This window comes from Aotus nancymaae, unplaced genomic scaffold (genome assembly GCF_030222135.1).
Source record: "Aotus nancymaae isolate 86718 unplaced genomic scaffold, 86718_ANA_hifiasm-v0.15.2.pri h1tg000008l, whole genome shotgun sequence".
Lineage (NCBI taxonomy): Eukaryota > Metazoa > Chordata > Mammalia > Primates > Aotidae > Aotus > Aotus nancymaae.
This window is the reverse complement of record NW_026988419.1, coordinates 63,243,581-63,268,017: the sequence shown is the minus strand read 5'-3', so window position 1 is coordinate 63,268,017 and position 24,437 is coordinate 63,243,581. Positions and strand designations below refer to the sequence as shown.

Here is a 24,437-nt window from a genome sequence, read left to right as displayed (position 1 = left end):
CAAGGACATGAAAGAGCAGCATAGTAGAAACGTAAAACACAATGGTTGAAGGTGTAATAAGATATAGATGAGGCAGATCAGTGGGATCTTTTTGGCATTTAAAGAGTTTTAGACTCAACAAGAAGAAAATAACCTGAGTAAACAATGGGCAAAAGATCTAAACAGACAACTCACCAAATAAGATAAACAGATAAAACCATATGAAAAGATGTTCAACATCGTATATCTTCAGGGAATTTTTAATTAAAACAAGATACCATTATACCTATTAGAAGGGCCAAAATCCAAAATTCTGACAATAAATGCTGACAAGAATACAGGGCAACAGAGCTCTTATTCAGTGCTGATAGGGATGCAAAGTGCTGGCCACTCTGCAAGACAGTTTGGCAGTTTCTTACAAACTAAACATAACGTACTTTTACCATATGATCCAGCAATTGTGCTCCTCAGTATTTACACAAAATGAGTTGAAAACATGTCCACACAGAAACCTTCACATGGATATCTACAGCAGGTTTATTCATAATTTTCAAAACTTGGAAGCAACCAAGATGTCCTTCAGTAGTGGTACATTCAGACAATGGAATATTATTTAGAACTAAAATGAGCTATCAGGTCATGAAAAGACATGGAGGAACCTTAAATGCATATTACTAAGTAAGTTAAAGAAGACAGTCCTTAGAAATCACATACTGTATGATTCTGATGATATGACATATGGAAAAGGCAAAACTATGGAGACAGTAAAAAGATCAGTGGTTGCCAGAGGTTGGAGGGAGAGTGGAATAAATAGGCAGAAGATTTTTAGGGCAGTGAAACTATTCTGTATAATACTATAATGGTGGATACATGTCATTTTACAATTTTCAAAGCCCATAGGATGTACCATATCAAGAATGATCTCTAACATGAACTATGGACTTCAGGTGATAATGTGTCAATGTAGGGCCATCGATTGTAACAAATGTACTATTCTGGTACTGTGATGTTGATAGTGGGGGAGGCTATGCATGTGTGGTAATAGGGGCTATATGGAAATTCTGTACTTTCTGTTCAGTTTTGCTGTGAACCTGAAACTGCTCCAAAAAAACAAAGTATCTTTTCAAAGTTTTAGGAGGGGGATTCATAATCAGATTTAAATTTTTTATAGATTACTCTGGCTGCAGTGACTCATGTGGATGGAAATAAAGAACAAAAAGAGTGTGTAGGAGAAGAGTTAACTTCAATGGTCCAGGTAAGAGATGGTGCTAATTTAGTCTAGGGTGGCAGCAAAGGAGAATGTGACATGCTTGCCCTAGAGAGGGAAATAAGATTCCCACATGTGTCCCTTGGAAAATCAATGAACTGTGTGCCCTTAGTTTCCTCATCTATTAGAAGAGAGAAGAGGAGTATAGGGGTTGGCCAGGGGTCTTCATGTAGAGACAGCCTATCGCTGAACCAAACTTAAGGCAAACAGAATCAAGTGAGTACTTGAGTCAGACATCTTTTCCTTTGTAATGTCAGTCCTTTTTAGACAAGAGCAGTATCAGGCAGATGATGGTATTTTGAAAGAACTTTGAAAACATAACTTCCTGAGCACTCTTTGAATATAATGACCCACTTCTTTATTAACCTGTGTTGATAGCAATTAGCAAATATGATAATATAACCAAATACCAAAATGGACAATCTAGAAACCCAAAAATACTTAGTGTTATTTTCAGTTGGATTTTTCTTTTGTTTATATTTGCAATTTTGAGTCTTACTTGATAATCTTTATGTAACCTAAACAATGTTTTATAAACTTTAGGAAGCTGTTACTCATTTATAATATTCATAATATATAATGTATTATAGTGTTCTTAATGTTATCATGTTCATAATATACTAATAATTTTGTTTCATTGCCACTACTTCATTCTTGTTTCTGTTTTCACTGAGTGAATAGAAGTAAACAATGAGAGAGATTTCAGACCCAGAAACAATATATCCTAAGGTTTGGTTCTTTTATGTTATTCTCTAATCTCCCAAATAAGCTCTTGTAAAAATATATGTTATTAACATAAAAGCCTATTAAGGAGAATGACCCTAAAAATGCTAGATAATCAGAGCTACAAGCTCACTGGTTAGCCAAATCTTGACAAAGAGCATGTCTGAGTTTACTAAAAGTGCATTTGCAGAACTAATATACTATATTAACAATGTGTAAATCTAGAAATTTTTCTTGTTAGAGCTGGTTAATATTTGCCTAAAGCACAAACAGCTCATCACTTGAGATGTTTTTCATCAATAAGGAAAATCTGCTTTCTTGATGTAACTGAGAAAATGATTTGAGGGTACTAAATAATTATAATAAACATAAATCCATGCATCATTTTAATGTTTCATTCTTAATATAGAATTGAATACTTAATTATCATGACAAAGTTACTATAGCAAAGAAAATAATACATCACCTGAAATAACACCTGTATCCCACGATACATTAATCCAGTTCCAATGTTTTCTTTCCGAGTATTTCAGCAACAATGTAGTTTTAATAGTCAAGATATCACTTGAATGCTATCCAAGAATAATCAGATCTGCTCAAATTAGGTTTATATAATTTACCAAGGTGACAGATTATAACTTTGGAGATTGCTGACCATTGATCACTAAGAACTAATATTAGCTGACCATATGATCACTAAGAACTAACATTTGACTGATAAATTTGAATTTCATCTTTTGTACACTGAGGAAAGAGATTAACAATTTTATCCACATCAAGATGCTTGTTTTGAAGGATTGATTCCATCTGTCTGAACAGCTCTTTCTCCAGTTTCCTCATGTAGTCCAACATTATTTTGGCTTTTTCCTAAACAATTAAAAATATAAAGATAAACACATATACACATACACATGAATCTAACCAAATTCCAACCCACCTCTACAGAAAGGTTTGTTCATTCTGGCGTCTACTTGTGGTTTGGTTCCCTTCTTGTTCTTTACAGATAGAAAGAATGAAATTCTTTGGGGAAATCATTGCTCTAAATTGAGTTAATGTATGAATATCAAACTATTAATTATTTTTAGTAGAAAAGACAAAAATAATTATGAGACTAGTTTATAAGTAAGAGACCTAAAAGACAACAGGAGAATAGAAAATCTCATATGAACTGTGTATGTGGAAGGTTGCTGAAAACTGAGGCTAAAATATTTTTATCAATTTATATCTTTTATATTTAAAACCAATATCAGATTAAGAAACCAGAATAGTAATGTTGAGGAAAAAATCAACAAAAAGGAGACATTTCCTCTATAACTGCATCCTTATTTCAATAAAGGGAGAAAAAAAGATCCATGACTCCTACAGAAAGAAGCAGCTTTTAAATTGTTGATGAATCACCATGATCAGTTATGAAGTAGTTATCTAGAGGAAAAGTATGTAAGAAAAAAGTTGGCTGGGTGTGGTGGCTCATGCCTGTAATCCCAGCACTTTGGAAGGCCTAGGCGGGCGGACCTTCTGAGGTCAGGAGTTCGATACCAGCCTGGCCAACATAGTGAAACCCCATCTCTACTAAAAATACAAAAATTAGCCAAGCATGGTGGCGCGCGCCTGTAGTCCCAGCTACTTGAGAGGCTGAGGCAAAAGAATCACTTGAACCCAGGAAGCAGAGGTTGCAGTGAGCCAAGATTGCGCCACTGCACTCCAGCCTGGGCGACAGAGTGAGACTGTCTCAAATAAAAAGAAAAAAAGAAAAAAGTTACTAGAAAGTGAGCATAATTTTTAAAATTTGAACCATTATGGGGTAGAACTCTACAAAACAAAGATTGTTAAACTTAACATGGATTTCAATATGAAATTGTATGCAGTTCTTTTCTGAGGAAACACATTTCATATTAGTGGGAAAAAAATTGATTTTGTCTATAAATGGTATGGAATAATTAGTTACCTTTTTGGAAAACAAAGTTAGAATCCCTACTTCATGAAATACACAAGAGTAAATTACAGATGGACTAAAGAACTAAATTTAAAAAAAAACACATATATGCTAGAAGTTATATTTATATTGAGGTGAGACAGGCCTTTTCAAACATGAAATTAAGGTGCCTTAAAGCAAAAGACTAATACATATAATTGACTAAGTTTAAAATTCTTGTCTGACAAAAAAGTTAAATGCCAAACAATAGACTGGGGTAAAATTTTGCCTTATTACAAACAGTTAATATTCACATATTTTTGCCTATTTAAAGCAAAAAAAAAAAACAAACAAAAATAACCCAAAATCAATGGAAAAATAGCCTAAGGGAAAAAACAGACAAGTAATTTAAAAGTAAATACTGATGACCAATAAACACAGGAGAAGGTTTTCAATCTTACTAGTAATCAAGAAATGTAAATTAAAACTACCCATAAGATTGACTCTCCCTAAGACATAAAAGTATTTACTTACAGAGCCAGGACCAGAACCTAGCTCTTTCACTCTTCTTCCCTCAAATTCCATTATCTTTCTACTACTTTATGTTGTCAATCAACATTTTATGCTTTTTAAGTAAAGGCTAAGATAGTTGCAGCTGGCTGGGCACGGTGGCTCACGCCTATAATCCCAGCACTTTGGGAGGCTGAGGCGGGCGGATCACAACGTCAAGAGATCGAGACCATCCTGGTCAACAAGGTGAAACCCCGTCTCTACTAAAAAAAATACAAAAATTAGCTGGGCATGGTGGCGCACGCTTGTAGTCCCAGCTACTCGGGAGGCTGAGGCAGGAGAATTGCTTGAACCCACAGGAGGCGGAGGTTGCGGTGAGCCAAGATCGCGCCATTGCACTCCAGCCTGGGTAACAACAGCGAAACTCTGTCTCAAAAAAAAAAAAAATAGTTACAGCTTAAAATTTTTTATTTAAAATAAAAATTTTCAAATAAAAATTGGAAGTCTAGCAGAGCTCACTGCTTTAAGCATAAGTGAAATAGGTGAGGGGGAAAAAAAGGCGTGGCAACAATGCCAACACTGCAGACAAAAATAAGTAATTACCTGGAGGAAAATTCATTTAATCCATTTTAGTGTGGAGAGAATGTAAATGTATATGCCTTGACAAAGTAAAAGGAATTATAGGAAAAAAAACCAGAAGGTAGTAGAAACAGATGAGAAAAGATTTAAAATGGTTAATGTTTTCTTTCATTGCAGGGAGTCAATGGATGGATGTCTTTAGGCAGACTTTCCATTCCCTTTTTATCTGTTTTTCTGTAGCAGCCTGAATAGGTATAAACATTACAAAATTACCTATCTATTGATGCCAGAAAAAAAGAAATCATTATTTTTCTTTAGCAGACTGGATAGGTAAGAACATTATAAAATTACCTATCTGTCTATGCCAGTAAAAAATAAATCCTTATTTCTAGAGAAGAGATATATTTTGAGTGATATATTACTCTTCTATAATGCTTACATTTTAAAATAATGAGGATGCATCACTTTTTAAAAACTAAAACTTATTATTAGTTTAAGTCTCTGGGGTTTTAAGTCACTTTCAATTAATTTTAATCTGGGGCTGTATGATTAAGAAAATTACATTAAGAAACCAGGCCAACTGCTGTTCGGAGGCTTTGTAAATTTTGGTTATATACTAAGCAAGTTACTTTAACTCTTCTAGATTCAGATACTTTATCAGCAAAGTGGGAATCGAAATAGTGGTTGTGAAGATTAGATAAAATAATCCATGTAAAAATACTATATAAGTGCTCAACAAATGTTAGCTATTGTTACTATGTTTAATGTACTAAATTTCTCTACAAGATTCACAATACATATATTCATAACCAAAGATAAAAATAATACAGCTCTATTATAGTCTGAGCATCTAAACTATTCCTAAACCTGTATTTTTTATAAGAGGGGAGGAAAGCTGATACTCTGAAGTTCAAAATATGGATTGAATCAAACTTTATACTTAATGATACAACAAATAATATAATCTAGCATACCTCATTATTATTTACTACTTCCAATGCCTGTTGATGTTTCTGGTAGAGTGGGTGTCTTCTGTCAGGCTTAAAATGTGACTTCTTTTTAACTAGGTCTTCAGGTTCAAATGTTGGTGAACTGGTATCCAACAGTTGTGAAATATGTGGCACAAATATGAAAGGCTTAAAAACAGATCTAGAAGAAAAGAATCTTTATTAAATTATCATGTCAATATATAAAAATATTCAGTGTTATTCTAAGTCTTCCAAGATTCTTTCTAATTAGAAGTTTCTGTTAATGATGCTACACACTAACTTGTTCCTGTCCCCTTAGTTATACCATGCCTGTCTTCCCTGGTACACTGGGGTCTCCTTTGGGGCAGAGAACCATACTTTATTTAGTCTTGTATTCCCATGAACTTAACAGAGGACCTGGCACATATACAGTATCAGCAAAGTAATAGTCTGTCTTTCCTACTTCAAATTCCACAGTTGGAGGATAAGAACAACCTTTGATGTTACGCATTGAGAATTAAGACTTAGGGTAAACATCAGTGCCAGTGTCAGTAAGGAGGACACAGACTGGGCACAGAAGCTCATGCCTGAATTCCCAGCACTTTGAGAGATCAAGGTGGGAGAATTTCTTGAGACCAGGAGTTTAAGAACAGACTTGGGCAACATAGCAAGACCCCATCTCTACAAAAAAATTAAAAATTAGCCAGGCATGCACCTGCAGTACCAGCTACTTGGGAAGCGGAGGGAGGAGGATCACTTGAGCACAGGAGTTCATGGCTACAGTGTGCTGACTGCCACTGCACTCCACTCTAGTCTTGACTCCACTCTAGTCAAGACTCTATAGTCTTGACACAAGACCCTGTGTCAAAACACAAAAGGAGGACTCAAAGGCTTTATTCTTTTCTTGAGGATATTTTTAGTACTGTGAAAGGCTATAATACTAAGAGATAGTGAATACAAAATCATTTCTAAATGTGAGATACTAGTGACTTAAATCAAGATAGTCTACAAAAGTACTACCTAAAACATAAACTGGGCTGGGTGCAGTGGCTCACACCTGTAATCCCAACACTTTGGGAGGCTGAGGCAGGCAGATCACTTGAGGCCAGGAGTTTGAGACCAGCCTGGGCAACATGGTGAAATCTTGTCTCTACTAAAAACACAAAAATTAGTCAGTGTGGTGTTGCACACCTGTAATCCCAGCTACTAGGGATGCTAAGGCATGAGAATCTCTTGAATTTGGGAAGCGGAGGTTGCAGTGAGCTGAGATCATGCCATTGTACCCCAACCTCAGTGACAGAGCGAGACTCTGTCTCAAAAAAATAATAGTTAAATAAAACTGGAACTATTGATAAGTTGTACATGTATTTTCTAGATATGAGTGCATAAGTAAATCCTGTACAACTATATCATTTAACCTTTTTACTGTTATGAATTATCTAATATCATATCTGAAATCTGAGTAAGAAAATCTATCTACTTTCTTTCCTTAACAATATTAAATCTATTTGTAGGAAGGAGTAGGGATAATGCATACAAGAAACTTCACATTTCCTTCCCATAAAAAGAAAACAGTTACGCATATGTGGATATTGCAGATTAAAGCCTGAACAGAAAATACATAAAAAATTATTGTCCTATTTGTATAACAAAAATTTATCCTGACAAAATCATTAACATACTCATGACTCTACTCCATCCCCTGACCCCTTGCTGGTTTATAGTATTTTGTGGCTTCACCTCTCAGGATCAGGAGTCCCTGTAAAGAAATGAATGCAAGGAAGGCTGGAGTCTTGAGGTAGAATAGAAACCATGCTTGCAGTGGTCAAGAATTCTCCCTCCATATTGATGCCACTTGGTTTATCTCGAAGAATTTCCATCATTGTTTCAAAAGTTATGTTTCCTAGGGAAATAATTTTAAAAATTATCAAATACATATGTATATACAAATGCTTTGCAAATATGAACTGCTTTCTCTACTGATAATATATGAGATATTAGTCTTGACATAAATTAAGAGACTATAAACAAACTTTGTATCAACTGCAATTAGATTCATTCCACTGTCACAAGAAAGGTATTTTATTTTAAATATAAACTAGGCAAAGTTTCAAAGCCATTGTAACAGGTAAAAACTCCCTAGGAAGAAGGAATTAGTAATGCAAAAATATATTCAATCCCATTGCCCTTACAGAATTTTGTTATTATTTTTATTTTTTTTAAGACAGAGTCTCGCTCTGTCAGGCTAGAGTGCAATGGTGTGGTCTTGGCTCACCACTATCTGTGGCTCCTGGGTTCAAGCGATTCTTGTGCCTCAGCTTCTGGGACTACAGTCACGTGCCACCATGCTGACTAATTTTTGTATTTTTAATAGAGACGAGGTTTCACCATGTTGGCCAGGCTGGTCTCCAACTCCTGACCTCAGGTGATCCTCCCCAGCTCAACCTCCCAAAGTGCTGGGATTACAGGTGTAAGCCACTGTGCCTGGCCTATGCCTGGATAATTTTTAAATTTTTCTGTAGAGATGGAGATCTCACTATGTTGCCCAGGCTGGTCTCAAATTCCTGGCTTTAAGTGATCCTCCTCCATCAGCCTCCCAAAGTACCAGGATTACAGGAATGAGCCACTGTGCCTAGCCTTTTGTCTTTAATTGAAAAAATTAAGCCTTGTAAATATAATATAGTTACTAATGATTTGGATTTAAGTAGACCATTTTATTATTAGTTTTCTATATATCCCATCTATTTTTTGTCTCTTTTCTTCTTTCTTGTCTTCTTTATAATTTATCAAGTATTTATTATTCCAGTTCTCCCATTAGCTTATTATTTATACACTTTAGAAAATCTTATTACTTTCTCTTGACTTGACTACAATTGGTCTTAAATTAGTTCTTTATCACTCACCAATTAAGACAAGAAGGACTCATATAGAACTTAGCTCCAATTACTGCCTCCTATCTTTTGTGCTATTCTAATTTCTACTGTGTTCATCTGGGTCTTCTGAGAAGCAGATGCCACAACATGGGATCAAATGTACAAGGAATTTTCGGAGAAATGACTGTTACAGAAAATGGGGTAGGAACCTGGAAAGCCTCAGAGAACCATCAGACTGTGATACAAGTCTGAATCTGAGTTTAGTAGAGAAGGAAGAGAAGTTGGAGAGGTATCCTAGACTGCCGTGCCATCTAAGGAAAGCCTGGCCAGGCTGTCAGGGAGTCCTTGATCCAAGTCAGCCATTAGAGGAGTCCTGTGTATCCCTAGAATGGGCCTGCCTTCATCTCCCTGCAGCTCTCAGTCACTGGCCAAAAGCAACCTGTGGAATATATAGTGCTCCATGAAATCCATGCACAATAGACTTTAAGCACTGCAGCTATGGCCATTGGTTAGAAAATTACTATTATTTTCAACAATGTTTGTTTAGTTTTACCTATGTATTTACTGTTTCTGTTGCTCCTGCATACCTTGCTTCTATCTGCCTGAAGAATGCCCATTAGCATTTCTTTTAGTGCCAATCAGCCAGTAATTCTCTGTTTTATTTCACCTTTATTTTTAGAGGATATTTTCACCGGATATACAATTCTAAATTAGTAGTCATTATCTTTCTCCATCACCTTAAAGTTGTCATTTTACAGTCTTTAGAATTCCCTCCTTTCTGTTGAAAAGTTAGCTATCGGCTTTATATTTGCTCCTTAAATATATATATACACACACACACATATATACACACATGTGTGTGTATATATATATATATATATTTTTTTTTTTTTTTTTTTTTTTTTTTTTTGAGACAGAGTCTTGCTCTGTCACCAGGCTGGAATGCAGTGGCGCTATCTCGGCTCACTGCAACCTCTGCCTCCTGGGTTCAAGCTATTCTCCTGACTCAGCCTCCCAAGTAGCTGTGACTACAGACATGCACCACCACACCTGGCTAATTTTTGTATTTTTAGTAGAGATGGGGTTTCACCATGTTGGCCAGGATGGTCTCGATTCCCTGACCTCTTGATCCACCCTCCTCAGCCTCCCAAAGTGCTGGGATTACAGGTGTGAGCCACTGTGCCGGGCCTCCTCTAGATGTGTTTAAGATTTTTCTCTCTTTTTTTCCCCTCAGGAATCCTACTATGATGGGCATAAGGGTGTTTTCCTCTTATTTGTCCTTCTCGGGATTTGTAGAGCTTCTTGAGACTGTTGCTTGATGACTTTTATTAGTTTGGGCAAATTCTTGGCCAGTATCCTTCAACTAATCATTTCGCCTTTCCCTATTTTCTCTCTCCTTTCCTGTTGAGTCTCTAATTTTATGTACGTGAGACTTTTTCACTGAACCCTATATATGCCTCTCAGACTGTCTATATTTTCTAAGCTTTTATCTCTGTTTGAATTGGAATCTTTTCTACTCATCTTCCAGTTCACTAATTTTTTTCTTCTTCTATATCTAACCCATTGTTAATCAATCTATTGGATTTTTAATTTCAGTTATAATTTTCTAGTTGTATTATTCCCATTTGGTTATCTTTTACAGACTTCAGTTCCCTGATAAAATTTTCTATCTTTTTATCTAATTCTCTTGAATATATAAAATACAGTAATTTTAAACTCTGTTTCCAATAAAGCTAATGTGTAGACAGCCTGTGGATCAGTTTCTACTATCTATTTTTTCTCTTGGTTTTCAGTCATTTGGTCTTATTTCTTAGTATGCCTGATAATTTTTGATTGAATGAAATTTTATAGAGGCTCTGCATGATATTTTCTTTCACAGAGCATTTAATATTCTTCTGGCAACCTGACAGAATATAGGTAGATTATCTTGATCCAATGTTGAGACTAATCTATCCCTTGTTTGTTCTTACTCTTCCTATGGAGTAGCCTTTCTGGGGTCTCAATTGAAAGCTTAGGGGTATTTCCCAGGTCCCTTCTTCTTGGTTGGCCCTCCAATCCAATTTTTGTCCCTAAGGCTTTATGACACTGCAAAAAACCTCTGCTTAGCTTTTAAGGCTGTTAGCAGCTACTTTCTGCTTGATTTCTCAGCATCATGTCTCATCCTACCTACATGCTGCTTAGAAGTCGACAATTGCATTGAGAAACTATGACCCAGAAAGTCAAGCTCTTCTCAAAGTGTAGAGTCTTTTTCTCAGTCTCCAGGATCTAGGCTCTTCATCTCTATTCTTTCATATACTCTTTTGGGTATTCATCTATCTCTTCCAACAACAGGGGTTTTTCCCTCCAAGATCTCATAGATATTCTTGGAAGGAAGTTGGTCTAATACCAGCTACTCCTTCAAAACTAGCTCTGTACTTTTTTTTTTTTTTTTTTGAGACGGAGTTTCGCTCTTGTTACCCAGGCTGGAGTGCAAGGGCACGATCTCGGCTCACCGCAACCTCCGCCTCCTGGGTTCAGGCAATTCTCCTGCCTCAGCCTCCTGAGTAGCTGGGATTACAGGCATGCACCACCATGCCCAGCTAATTTTTTGTATTTTTAGTAGAGACGGGGTTTCACCATGTTGACCAGGATGGTCTCGATCTCTTGACCTTGTGATCCACCCTCCTCGGCCCCCAACGTGCTGGGATTACAGGCGTGAGCCACCGTGCCCGGCCCAGCTCTGTGCTTTTTAACTACTCCACTGCACTAGTATGCCTCCAATTTATTAAATACATTAGTCTCCTTTTACCCTGAAGTAGCACCAATTTATTAATAATAGTAATGAATGTGGTGAATCCATATGGTAACAAGTACAGTTGTTTAAAACACAGACACACACAAACACACACACAGGCCAGGCATGGTGGCTTATACCTGTAATCCCACCAGTTTGGGATTATGAGGCAGGAGTATCACTTGAGCCCAGGAGTTTGACACCAGTCTGGGCAACATGGCAAGTTCCCCATCTATTTAAAAAAAAAAAAAAAAAAAAAAAAAGCCAGGTGTGGTGATGCATGCCTGTAGTTCCAGCTTCTCAGGAGGCTGAGGCAGGAGGATCGTTTAAGTCCAAGAGATTGAGGTTACAGTGAACTATGATTGCGCTACTGCACTCCAGCCTGGATGACAGTGAAAGACCCTGTCAATCAATCGATCAATCACAAAACATTGTTTCTGCTAACAGATATTTTTAGATACTTTGTATGGAAATGTTTAATTATTATATTTCAATTAGTTCTAAAGAAACAACTTTCACTTAACATGGTTGATTAACCACAGATATTTCCTTCCTCTCTCAAAACCCTATTATAATGACAGTAAGAATGAAAAATGAAGTAACTTGTAAAAACAAAGAGAGCATGAAAAGCAAGCATCTCCCCCCTGCCCCATTCCCATAATTGGGAATTAAAAGAAAAAGCTCATGGCAAGTCTGTATCCAAATTGTAATTTATAAAATTTCAAATTAAAACTGACTTCGTATAAAATAACCTAATGTTCTTCCCTCAGTTAATTATATAGGCTACCAACTATTTTATGTTAATAACAACAGATTTATACAATCTACATTCTCTTATCCAGTTTCTCCACAATATAGCCATTACTTCAAAATCAAGAAAAATAACTTATTAACTTTATAGATAACTAGTTACAGAAGTAATATATTTCTGTTTATTCGGAAAAACACAACAAAGAAGGTGTGCCTAAAAGCAGCCCTAAATATTAAAACTAAACAACAAAGCAAAAACCTGCCATCCACACCTATTTATCAGGCACATAGCTTCAGCACCTAGTGAGCCTTAAAAATGATTCAAATCCAAATTTCTACAAATGGCAAGTTTTAGTAAAAACAGTGTCATAACCCTAATACTGTGATAATACAGGTATTAGGAAAATACTTTCTATATACAAAACCTACAATTCTCAAAATGAAAGGAGGATTTACATGATCACTTGAGTAGGATAGCCATAAGTAATCCACTAGCAAGCATTGACTAAGTACTGAGACTGCAGTGGCAGGGTTCAGTAAAATAAATGCAAAACACAGGGTGTAATTTCATTGCAAGGTAAGCTAGTTATTTAAAATACATGAGTGAATATAGATTCAATTTGGATATACATGCAGCACAGTTAATAGCTATCAGGTAGGGATAGTTGGAAAGAAGAGAGGTAGGCTATTCTATCTAGAAAAATCATAGGAAAAAATAACTATAATGTGCTGGTAGACAATTTTCTGTGAAAGTATTAGACATATTCTTTTGTCAAAGCACAGAAAGCTGGATGAACTATACTTCACACTTGAGAAAAAGTAATTTCATGTCAGATGCATCTATTACTATAAGCATGTATGCATTTCAAATCCATGATTCAGTTATTCTTAAATATAACTGAATTAATTAATATGATGCAGTAGCTAATTGGCTTATAATTATTTCTTTTTTCTTCCTTTTGTCCAATTACTCTAAACCTTAGAATTTTCCTCTCCATCTTAATTATGCATTGTTGTTCTTTATTTTTAAAGAATATCTGCTCATTTTATTTCCTGAGCTTTTAAGTTTATTACCAGCAAAAAAGTACCCAACAGTGATCTTTGTTAAACTATCTGCAAATTACAATTTAATTCTAATCAACTAACAATCCTTTATTAATTTATTCAATACTTACTAAGCACACACAACATAGTGAATTAGGTGCTGAGAGAAAAATACGGACAAATAAGAAAGTTCATTTATTTCAGTTTCATGGAAAAGAGCACAAACACAGATGGTTTCTTCATTTGTAAAATGAAGATATCTATTTCACATGGTTGCTTAAAGAATAACATAATTAGGATTGGCACATTGGCTCATGCCTGTAATCCCAGCACTTTGGGAGGCTGAGGCAGGTGGATCACAAGGTCAGGAGTTTGAGACCAGTCTGGCCAACATAGTCAAACCCTGTTTCCACTAAAAATACAAAAAAATAGCTGGGCGTGGTGGCAGACACCTGTAATCCCAGCTACTTGGGAGACTGAGGCAGGAGAATCACTTCAAACTGGGAGGTGGAAGTTGCAGTGAGCCAAGATTGCACCACTGAGTTCCAGCCTGGGTGACAGTGTGAAACTCATCTCAAATAATAATAATAATAATATAATTAAATCATTTAGCACAGTATATGACCCTTGATACAAGCACTTAATAAATGGGAGTAGGTGTTGCTGCAACAGCTACTCCTGATTTACTGTTTTTTTTTTAAATTTTGAGTTCCAGGATACATGTGCAGGATGTGCAGGTTTGTTACATAGGTAAACGTGTGCCGTGGTGGTTTGCTGCACAGATCAACCTATCACCTAGGTATTAAGCCCAGTATACATTAGGTATTTCCCTGATGCTCTCCTTTTACAGTAAGTCTAAAATTAAAGTCCTTAGTATAACATGCTTTAGCATTTTCTACATACCTATCTATCAACATAGGGGAAAAAGATAGGTTAGATTACCTATTTATAAAACTATAAACTAACATTAAGAAACCTTACAGAAAACTTTCAAATTATAAGATATTCTTTTGGAAATTAAAATATAAATAAGATATTAACTACTTTGAAAACAATAATGTTAAGGCATTCCAAAAATATTGTCAAACTTTCTTCTTTTTGTTTGTACTGAGATTGGATTTATTTAAATAGCTGTATTAGGACCAAACAACATTAATAATAAAAAGTACAAGAAACATATATACAGGGGAATGTACTCATAACTTCATGTAAAAATCTCCTTTGCCACTCCCTGTGTACCTGTCAATAAAAGACTCAAAATATCCAAGAGCATCAGCTTTATTCTAGAGTCTTACTCTATTTTTGCTACAGGTCTGAGTTAATATCTTGAATTTCAAGTGGATAGGAGTGCCCACCTCCTAAGACTACTCCTACCCCACACTCCACCCTCAATCACCACCACCTTTTGGGTGAGGTTCTAAACCCAGCAAGGGAAGAGGATGAGTTGTCTTCTCAGACAAAGGAAGATGCAAATCATTCCTTCTGGGAGGGTTAGATTATCATCTCAGAGGAGTTGATTCTTGCAAAACAAAAAACTATACTCTTGACCCTTAGATCTTCCATCTAGCCTGTCTCTACAAATAGCATTTCCAACTGTTCACTGGTTCCCGACAGAAACCTGGTATTCATTTGCGACCTCTTTCTCTATCTAACCTTCACTCCAATTAATTAAATCCTGTCCATTCTGCCACCAAAGTATATCCCAAATCTGTCCACTTTGCTCCATCTCCATGCCACCACTGCCATTCCTGAGCTAGCTAACCTTTATGCAAGTTAGAGAAAGGAGTCTCTTCTTTTGGGCAGATAGTGGGGCTGGATTTCAGCCCCTCCACAATCTTGCTTGGTGGCCCTGGACCCCAGACCAAGCCATCCTGCACTGTTGTAATCAATTCCTCAATGTTTTGCCCACATCACACCACTGCACTCCAGCCTGAGTGTCAGATCAAAACACTGTATCAAAAAAATTTTAAAAACTAGAGTCATTTTATCCTTCAAGTGAAGGAGGGTATATCAGTTACATATCTTTATTAGTAGTATGACCCTTTTGGCAATTATCTGCCACTCTAATCTAAATAAAGCTTACTTTGCTGGAATTATTTGGAAACAAATAATTCAAAAAATAGCTTTTATAATAAATAAATCTTTTCCATTTTAACAGAAGAATATTTTTACTAAGTATAATTCCCCAAAACAGATTTTATCACTTGCATATTACATCTAAACAAAATGTAGTTTGTCATCCTAATATTATTTATATGATAAAATTACCTTTGTGCTTATTTAGAAGCTTGTAGCCCTCACAGTATCTGCCTGATGAAGTCATCATCTTGGCTGTGTCAAGATAGGAGTATGCTGCAGCAAAATCAAACTCCTTTTTACCATCCCACCAACCTTTCTGCTTAGCATAGGTTCTCATGTTTGGGTGTTCCCGGTCAATCTTGGTTGTTATGGAAAGCTGATTAGAAATATTACGAACTCCCTCTATTTTCAAAGAAGAAGAAAAGGGAGAAGAAAGGTCATATTTAACATAAAGCATGCATCTGTACATTATGATTCTTAATCACTATTTAAATGTAAATATAGACTTCTAAATTTTGTGCCATGTGCATGTACATCTATTACATATTCAAAAAAATAAATGATTTTTAAAATTAAACTTATTTTGAGATAATTGTAGATTCACATGCAGTTACAAAAAATAATACTGAGAGATACTGTGTACCCTTTACCCAGTTTCCCCCAATGGTAACATCTTGCCAAACTGTAGGGTAGTATCACAACCAGAATATTGGTATTGATATAGTGAAGATAAAGAATACTTCTATCACCACAAGGATCCCTCATGTTGCCCTTTTATAGCCACAACTACTTATCTCCCACCCCAAATCCTTCATTAACCTCAGGCAACAGCTAGTTTGTTCTCCGTTTCTATAACTGTAATTTCAAGACTGTTATATAAATGGGAACACTACAATATATAAACTTTTGGCTTTTTTCACTGAGCACAGTTCTCTGAAGTTTCATCCATGTTGCTGTATATATCAATAGTTTATTACTTTTATTGCTGAGTAGTATTCCAGGTATGAACGTATGATAGTTTGCTTACTTTTTCTCAAGGTAAAGGATATCTGAATTGTTCCATTTTCAGTCATCATAGAGAAAGTTGCTATATTGTGTACAGATTTTTGTGTAAATGTATGTAAGTTTTTATTTCTCTGGGATAAATGCAAAGGACTACAATTGCTAAGTTGTATGGTACTTGCATGTTTAGTTTTTTTTTTAACTGACAAACTATTTTCTAGAGTGGTTGGTTATACATTCTTACTAGCAATGTATGAATGATGCAGTCTCCACATTCTTACCAGCATTTGGTAATGTCACTGTTTTTTCTTTTAGTCATTGTGATAGAGGTATAGTAAAATCTCATTGGGGTTTGCATTTCCCTAATAATGCTGAACATCATTTCATGTGCTTATTTCACATCTGTACATCTCTTTGGGTGAAACGACTCTTCATATCTTTTGTCTATTTTCTAACTGGATTTTTTTTTACTGTTGAGTTTTGACTGTTCTTTATATATTCGAAATACTAGTCCTTTTTATAATTATTTTTTAGAAATTATAAATAAATCTAGAATCAAAATTTATGACTTCCAAAAACATTATGGCATGAAACTATAAACAAAGTTTTCAACTAACATACAAAATAGGAAAAATAAAAGCCCATCTTAGAGATTATACTAAATGAAATAGATTATGATAAATAAAAATTGATAATGTTTTAAAAACAACTAAAATGACAGACTGTCAAGTAAAAATCAATGAAATTACTCTAATGAAGTCATACTTGGGATACCCTCATTACAAAAACCAGATCCGAGTCATGATAGAATCAGATAGAAGAATTTCTTTCTTTCCCCCTTCCCCTTCCTTCTTTTCTTTTCTTTCAACAGGGTCTCACTCTGTCACCCAGGCTAGAGTACAGTGGCATAATAATAGCTCAGTGCAACCTCAACCTCCTGGATTCAAGCAATCCTCCCCACCTCAGCCTCTTGAGTAGCTGTAACTATAGGTACATGCCACCCCACCCAACACCCCACTGTGTTGCCCAAGCTGGTCTCATACTCCTGGGCTAAAGTGATGCTCCTGCCTCAGCCTCCCAAAGTGCTGGGATTCTAGGCATGAGCCACCATGCCTAGCCAATAATTTTCCATTAATAAATGATTCCCTGCCATTTAACAATTTAGTTCTTGGGCTCAATTAGTAACAGAAAGGAAAACCAGTTGGCAAAGTTAATCTATAGCTAAACAATCAGATCCAATGAAGGTGTTCATTTTAGATGGCCAGGTGGAGCTTTTTCAATAAAATGTATTTATTCATTTCTCTCTTGCGTGTAGTACATTTAATGAAATAAAAGTGCTCAACGGTATTATCAGCCCAATTATCACAAGAGGAAAAAGTCTAACTATAATGTTATATATCAACAAACATATGTGCAAAACATAAAACAAAATGTCCATCAAAACAACTGATAATGACCTGTTTTGAAAAATAACACCCAAATCCTCCAAAGTTCACAGCTACCTTTGTGAAGCCTTTCTGAACTCCTCTAGCTCACAATAACCTTTCTGTTCTCTAAATGTTCACAGCACCTATGTGTCTGTATCATTCATGCACTGTTTAACATTTTCACATGTATATCTTATCTCTCTAGTAAACTAGGAGTCCAGGAGTTAAACACTCAAGAAGCACATGATTATGCTTAAACATAAAGCTATGTTCTAGTGAAAGAACATTGAACTGAGATTCAAGATGAAAAGATTTAAATTCTAGGTCATTCATTCACCACCTTAAATCACCTTATGTCTCTGGATTTCCTCACTTGAAAAATGAGAGAAATATATGATCACAAAGAAAATTAGAAAGAAAAATCAAAGCATTCTACAACAATCAAATAATGTTGTTTTATTCAAAGATACAGAATGTTTATGTTTTACTATTATATCAACATAGCTTTTCCAACCACCGACTCACAAACACTTGTCTCTAACCCCATTCCCATTTCCTCACCTCCACACTTACATGTAGGATTTTGGAGTGCAGCCCAAAGTTTAAAGGGGAAGAAATGGTAAAGGATTATTAAAGTGAAAAAGTACTATGAAACGGCCAAGAGCTGCAGCAAAGAAAGTATATACAGGTTATGTGAAATTCATATTCCCAGAGGTAATGCTACCTTTTTATCTTTTTCAAGAAAGCTCTTTATAGCAATTTTTACTGTTCTTTCAAATTTTTAAATTTCCCTTGTAGTTCAACCCTTCATTGGACTAGATTATCAATCTTGGAAACGATTAAATGCAATATGTACAGGTAAGGATGTATTTTATTAATTGCAAAACAAGTTAAATCACAAAAATTTGTCCATACCTTGAACTTTTTCTGCTGCCCAGTACTTCCCTGCAGTCTCCAGTATCCAGGCTTCATTCCTATCGGCTATCAGGAAACTGTTGTGATAGCTAAATGCCATCCTACCCTCTGTGCAATTTCCACCCTGGCCATATTTTTCTAATAAATCAACAATGACATTGAGGGCTTTTTCAGCTGTATCAGCTCTTTCAAGGCCAAGTCTAAAACAAAAATATAAAGTTCTCAGGTTAAAAGAAATTCCCATTATTTTTCTTAAATAATTTCATGCTTATGATATTTTTTACATTTAAAGTAAAATTTCTTTCAAGTTAACAGATGAAATGACATCTAACTTTAAAATTTTTCCTTCTGAAATCAGTCTAGAATCATGGAAACAAAGTTTCTGGAGTCAAACAAACCCATCACATTTGAAGTTGGTAATTCACTGTCAAGTTACTTTATCTCTGAACCGCAGATATCTCATTTGTAAAATGAGCACAGTAACCCATGAGGTTATGGTGAGAATTAGTTAAGGTGTGATAAAGTATATTAGGTACTTCCAATGCATTATAATTTCTACTTCTTCCCTTCTCCCAAATAATAATATCTGAAAGCTGGGCATGATGCCTTGTGCCTGTAATCCTAGCTCTTCAGGAGGCTGAGGCAGGAGAATGGCTAGAGGGCAGGAGTTCAAGACAAATGTAAGCAACATAGCAAGAACCAGTCTCTGAAAAAAATTTTTTTTAATTAAAAATTAGCCAGGTTTGGTGACATGTGCCTTTGATCCAACCAAGCTACTTTGGTGGCTCAGGTGGGATGATTGCTTGAGCTCAGGAATTCAAGGCCACAGTGAGCCAGGATCACACCACCATACTCCAGCCTGCATGACACTGTGATCTTGTCTCAAAAAAATAAAAAATAAATAATAAGGAAAACAAACAAAACTGAGAGTCATGAAATTGCAAGTTGGTACTCTAAAATATTTTGACACAAACTACAAAGTATCAAAGCTCCCTAAAAAATAGGAAAATAAAACAGGAGTTATACAAAAATTACAAATTTAGACAAGGTCTATAGTATAATATGTAACAAAAAAACAACCTGACAAGATCCATTCCCAGTAGTGCTTCTTCATCACAAACTTCTTCTCTTCCCCAAACAGCTTCATTTCCAATGCAAACTCCATGCTCATTGGCTCCCATTTCTGCCCCCCACAACCAAGCTGGGCGACTCAGGACAACAGCATATGTTTCAGGAACTTGATCAATTTCTATATATGTACACTATAAGAAAAAAAAATCATAGCATGAACCACAAAACCAGCAAAGTTATCAAAATCCAGAATTTAAAATATCAGTCAGAAGACAAGACTGTTATGAAAGAGGTAAAGGAAATAAAATTAAACTGAAATTTTCAATAAAAGGCATTACTCTTAAAACATATTCAGAATAACCCTAAAGTATTATATTCATTCAAATATTTGCTGAGCATTTCCTATAAAAAAACATTCTGCCAAGAGATATGTTAGTTACAAAGATGAATCAGATACAGATCTCACTTTTGAGAAACTAAAACTTGTACATTAACTAGGATAAATAAAGCATAAAGTATTAGGGTCAGGAAGTAAAGATGAGGTGTTACTGAAGCTCAGGAGAAAGATGGTCTCCAGCTATAATAACTTGAAACATTTTTGTAGATGTATGTGAGTTGAAGCTTAAGGAAGTAGTTCTCAACCTGAATGTCCAGTGTTACTTGATTAGTGATATAAGTACCCATAGGGTAGCCTTTGAATACAAGAGTATTGCCATAGGAATCTCATGTCACATGTTGAAGTCATCCATTAGGTATGTCCACAGCAATGAAAAGAATGAGAAACACTGGTTTACAGGATAGACTAGATTTAAATATGAAGAGATAAAGTGGAAATGGTATCACAGATGAATAAGTGGTCTTAGCAAAAGAAAAAAATATGGCATAGTATATAGAAAAATCCAATATTTAATATATTTTAATATTAGAAGATCAATACAATAAAATCTTAAAAGTATGAATTAGCAACAATAGCATAATTTGAAGCTCTCATCTTAAGTTCCGCATTAAATGGGTTTTTTAAATAAGTTCTCAAAGGATCCTTTAATTAATGTGTATAGTACTGCATAAAATGTATATTGATACTGTTAACACAGGGCCTAATAAACCTTTTTTGATGTGTCATAAAACTGTCATTCCCAGAGTCTGGGATGACTTTCCTATTCGACATCAAGTAGAACCTATATCAATTCAGAATCAGAATCCTTTTTGTCCATCCAACTCCAGCTAACTCCAAGCTGAATTAAATGTTCCTTCTCTTCTGCTGCCACAGCATGCTGCTCTTACTTAAATTTAGCATTTAAACCATCCTATTTTATAATGGGGTATAATCATACACATCGTATTCCTATACTAGACTCTAAGCTCTTGGAACAGTCAGAGTCTTGACAGCTGACTTTAAATCTCTTGCCGTATCTAACATGCCTGCATATGGAAAGCATTCAAATAGTTAATAAAAGAATGGATAATTTTTATTACTGTTATTTCACCTTCCTCCAAATCACTGAAATAAAAGATCAGAGTTTATTTCTGACACATTTATTTTTCAAATTTAAATTCCTCAATTTTAACTTCTATAGTTTCTTCCAAATTGCTATTTATAGAAATAGCTTTATGATACTTTTAAAAAGCACATTGCTAACAAAACATTTATTTCACCTACCTTAAGATGTTCTCCCAGGTTATCATGAACTGCAGCAGGAAAATAAACTACCTCTTGTACTTCATCACAGAGTCTATCTGAATTTTTTCCAAAAATAATCCTGTTAGCGACTGTTGCTGGAGGTAATGCCACGAAAGTGTCACAGGAAAAAGGTTCCATTTTTTTTTTAACTAAAAATTACACAAAAGTTTTAAAATAAAAAAAAAATACTTTTAAGTATATAAAAACAAAGGGTTTTACTCAATGACCAAAGGATATTATTACCAAATCTTATGTTCATTGAAGCTTTGATTTTTTTATTTTTGTTTTTTGGAGACAGGGTCTAGCTCTTTCACCCAGGCTGGAGTGTAGTTGTGTGATCACGGCTCACTGCAGCCTGGAACTCCTGGACTCAGGAGATCCTCCCTCTTCTGTCTCCCAAAGCACTGGGATTACAGGCATGACTGACCATGCTTGGCTGTTCATTAAAGTTTTAAATTTCATATATTATAGCGCAAAAATCAGTAAGAATATAACTCGGAACTCAATCTTGTACTACAAATCAATAAGAAAATGACAATGAGAACTACCTTCTAGTCTATAGTTCAAATTTATTCTCTAAGACCTTTCTCTCCTAAAGTCTTCCCTGAATTTCCTTTCACCACTTCCATATTTGGGAATCCCTGTACCTAGCTATACTGTGGTAAAGGCTATATTCTACTGTATTTGTGTATATATGAGTCCCTTTACTGGACAACGAGATCCTTGAGGGCTGGGAGTATATCTTACAAATCTTTGTATTTTCATTGCTGGAACTTGTCTTATGGAAAAAAATCTTATGTGCCAAGTACTTCCTCAAAGGAAGGAAGAAGGGGTCTTCTTTGAGCTGAGAAAAAATATACACAGATAATTCTGACGAGACGGAAATTTTGTAACAGACTTGCTGATTCAGACAAAAATGTCAATATAATCCCAAATTGCTGATATTTCTAGGAGAAAGTTCACATATTTAATTTATAAATCCCAATTGTATACTTTAATATCTACATTACCTCTTCAATTGTAATTTGGAAAATCTTAACTCTTCAGTTATAATAGAACACCTAAAGGTCCTTATTTTGCTGCCAGAATGGACACATTGTTTTAGTTTCCTTCTTTCCTTTAATAATGACAAAACCTTAGAATGGCTTTACATAGGCAGATGCTTGCAATTTAAAAACAATATTTAAATATAATAAATGTTTCCTTAAAAAGAAAACAAAATGGCTAAAGAAAAAACTTCAGCTGGAACTCCTAAGGGTTTTCCTCTTCTCAGTGAGGAGTAGACAGAGATCATGATGGCTTCTGTTATTTTCTTTGTATATTTCAACCCTTATTTCCTGGATCTCCTATTTGTGTTCTGGAGTTAGTTCCATCACTATATAACTTTGGCAGACTATTTAATCTCTCTCTTCCCTATGCCTTCTGCCTCATCAGTAAAATAAAAGATACTGTTTGATGGGCTGTTATGAGAACTTAAGGCAACATATAAAGTGTTTTGCACAGTACAGATTACATAGTAGACACACGAAAGCTGTTATTGTTCTTATTTGGTAGGAGAGGAAATTTCTTATAAAAGCTTATTCTTTTTTTAATTTTTTTATTTTTTTGAGACGGAGTTTCACTCTTGTTGCCCAGTCTGGAGTGCAATGGCGATCTCAGCTCACTGCAACCTCTCCCTCCCAGGCTCAAATGATTCTCCTGCCTCAGCCTCCCGAGTAGCTGGAATTACAGGCGCGTGCCACCACGCCCGACTAATTTTTTGTATTTTTAATAGAGATGGGGTTTTCACCATGTTGGCTGGTCTCGAACTACTGACCTCAGGTGATCCACCTGCCTCAGCCTCCCAAAGTGTTGGGATTACAGGCGTGAGCCACCGTGCCCGGTCAAGGCTTATTCTTAACATCGCCCTGATGGAGAACTTGGTGGATCACCTGCTGCAGTAGCAGCCAAGTCCATTCAAAACCCTGGAGTCTCAAGGGCCATCAAGATGTAATAGGTAATCTGAGCTGCCCAACTGGGATCGTAGGGAAAGCTAAGGAAACTTGCCGCCTGGTTAGAATGGCACTTAGCCCACTGAGGAGGTGAAGCCTTGAGAGATTTTACCAACTTCTAATGCGTATTCGTCATTCAATAAATATTTATTGAACGTCTTTCGGCGCCAGCACCGTACAGCTGGGGACAAAATAGGGCCTCCGTTCTTGCAGAGCTGTCTTTCTATTTCACGCGCTCTTAGTTCACTAGGCGCTTTCAGAAACATATTGTTGGATTCTCACAAACATACTACGGTTAGGGTAGGAATTATTATCTCCATGATACAGATGAGAAAAACGGTGCAGAGAAGTTTCTGCAGATCGAGTTAGAGTTCACAGAAAGTAACGGGCTCGAGCTTCAAGCACCTCCGATCGAAGAGGCGCCGCGGTCCACCCAGCACTCCGGCCTGAGGCGCTCAAACTGCAGCCGGCGCAGGTGGGCCCCAGAGCCCCTCGGTCAAGCAGCGCCGCGCGGCTGTTCCGTTTTTCTGGTTTCTGCCTCAACTATGCACGCCCCTCCCCCGTGCTCGCCCCTCACCTGGCCTCCCAGCTGCCCGAAGAGACTGGTCGACAGAGGGAGGAGTGGTGGGTGGAGGCAACAGTTCCCGGAAGCTGTCACCTTTGACCTCGGAAGTTCCCCCCTGCCGCTGGAAACGCAGTTCCGGTTAGGCGGCTGAGTTTGTTTACGTTGCCTACAGAGCTAGCTGCTGCTTTCCCCAGCGCCAGCTCCAAGATGGGGAAATCCTTCGCCAACTTCATGTGCAAGAAGGACTTTCATCCTGCCTCCAAATCCAATATCAAAAAAGTGAGTAAAGAGACCAGGGGAGGGATCAGGCCCACGGGGACTGCCTTCC

At 36.2% G+C, this 24,437-nt stretch overlaps 1 protein-coding gene across 1 annotated transcript; it reads right to left on the bottom strand.

Annotated features, from left to right (window-relative positions):
• Positions 1 to 218: 218 nt before the first annotated feature.
• On the bottom strand, positions 219 to 24,208 carry SCRN3 (secernin 3). The gene is made up of 8 exons (XM_064373407.1): positions 24,122 to 24,208; positions 21,533 to 21,702; positions 19,882 to 20,063; positions 18,802 to 19,001; positions 15,647 to 15,859; positions 7,679 to 7,841; positions 5,945 to 6,119; positions 219 to 2,836 (listed from the first exon to the last, which is right to left on the bottom strand). The coding sequence occupies exons 2-8, from the start codon at positions 21,689 to 21,691 to the stop codon at positions 2,666 to 2,668; spliced, it is 1,263 nt and encodes a 420-aa protein (XP_064229477.1). The 5' UTR covers positions 21,692 to 21,702; positions 24,122 to 24,208; the 3' UTR covers positions 219 to 2,665.
• Between the last annotated feature and the right edge of the window lie 229 nt (positions 24,209 to 24,437).

Coding starts and splice junctions, on each gene's coding strand:
- SCRN3 (XM_064373407.1), bottom strand. CDS start 21,691: ATGGAACCTTTTTCCTGTGACACTTTCGTGGCATTACCTCCAGCAACA. Junction 15,860..18,801: donor GGCAGCAGAAAAAGTTCAAG/GTATGGACAAAT, acceptor CTTTGAAAATAG/AGGGAGTTCGTAATATTTCT. Junction 7,842..15,646: donor GCTTCTAAATAAGCACAAAG/GTAATTTTATCA, acceptor TTATTTCCCTAG/GAAACATAACTTTTGAAACA.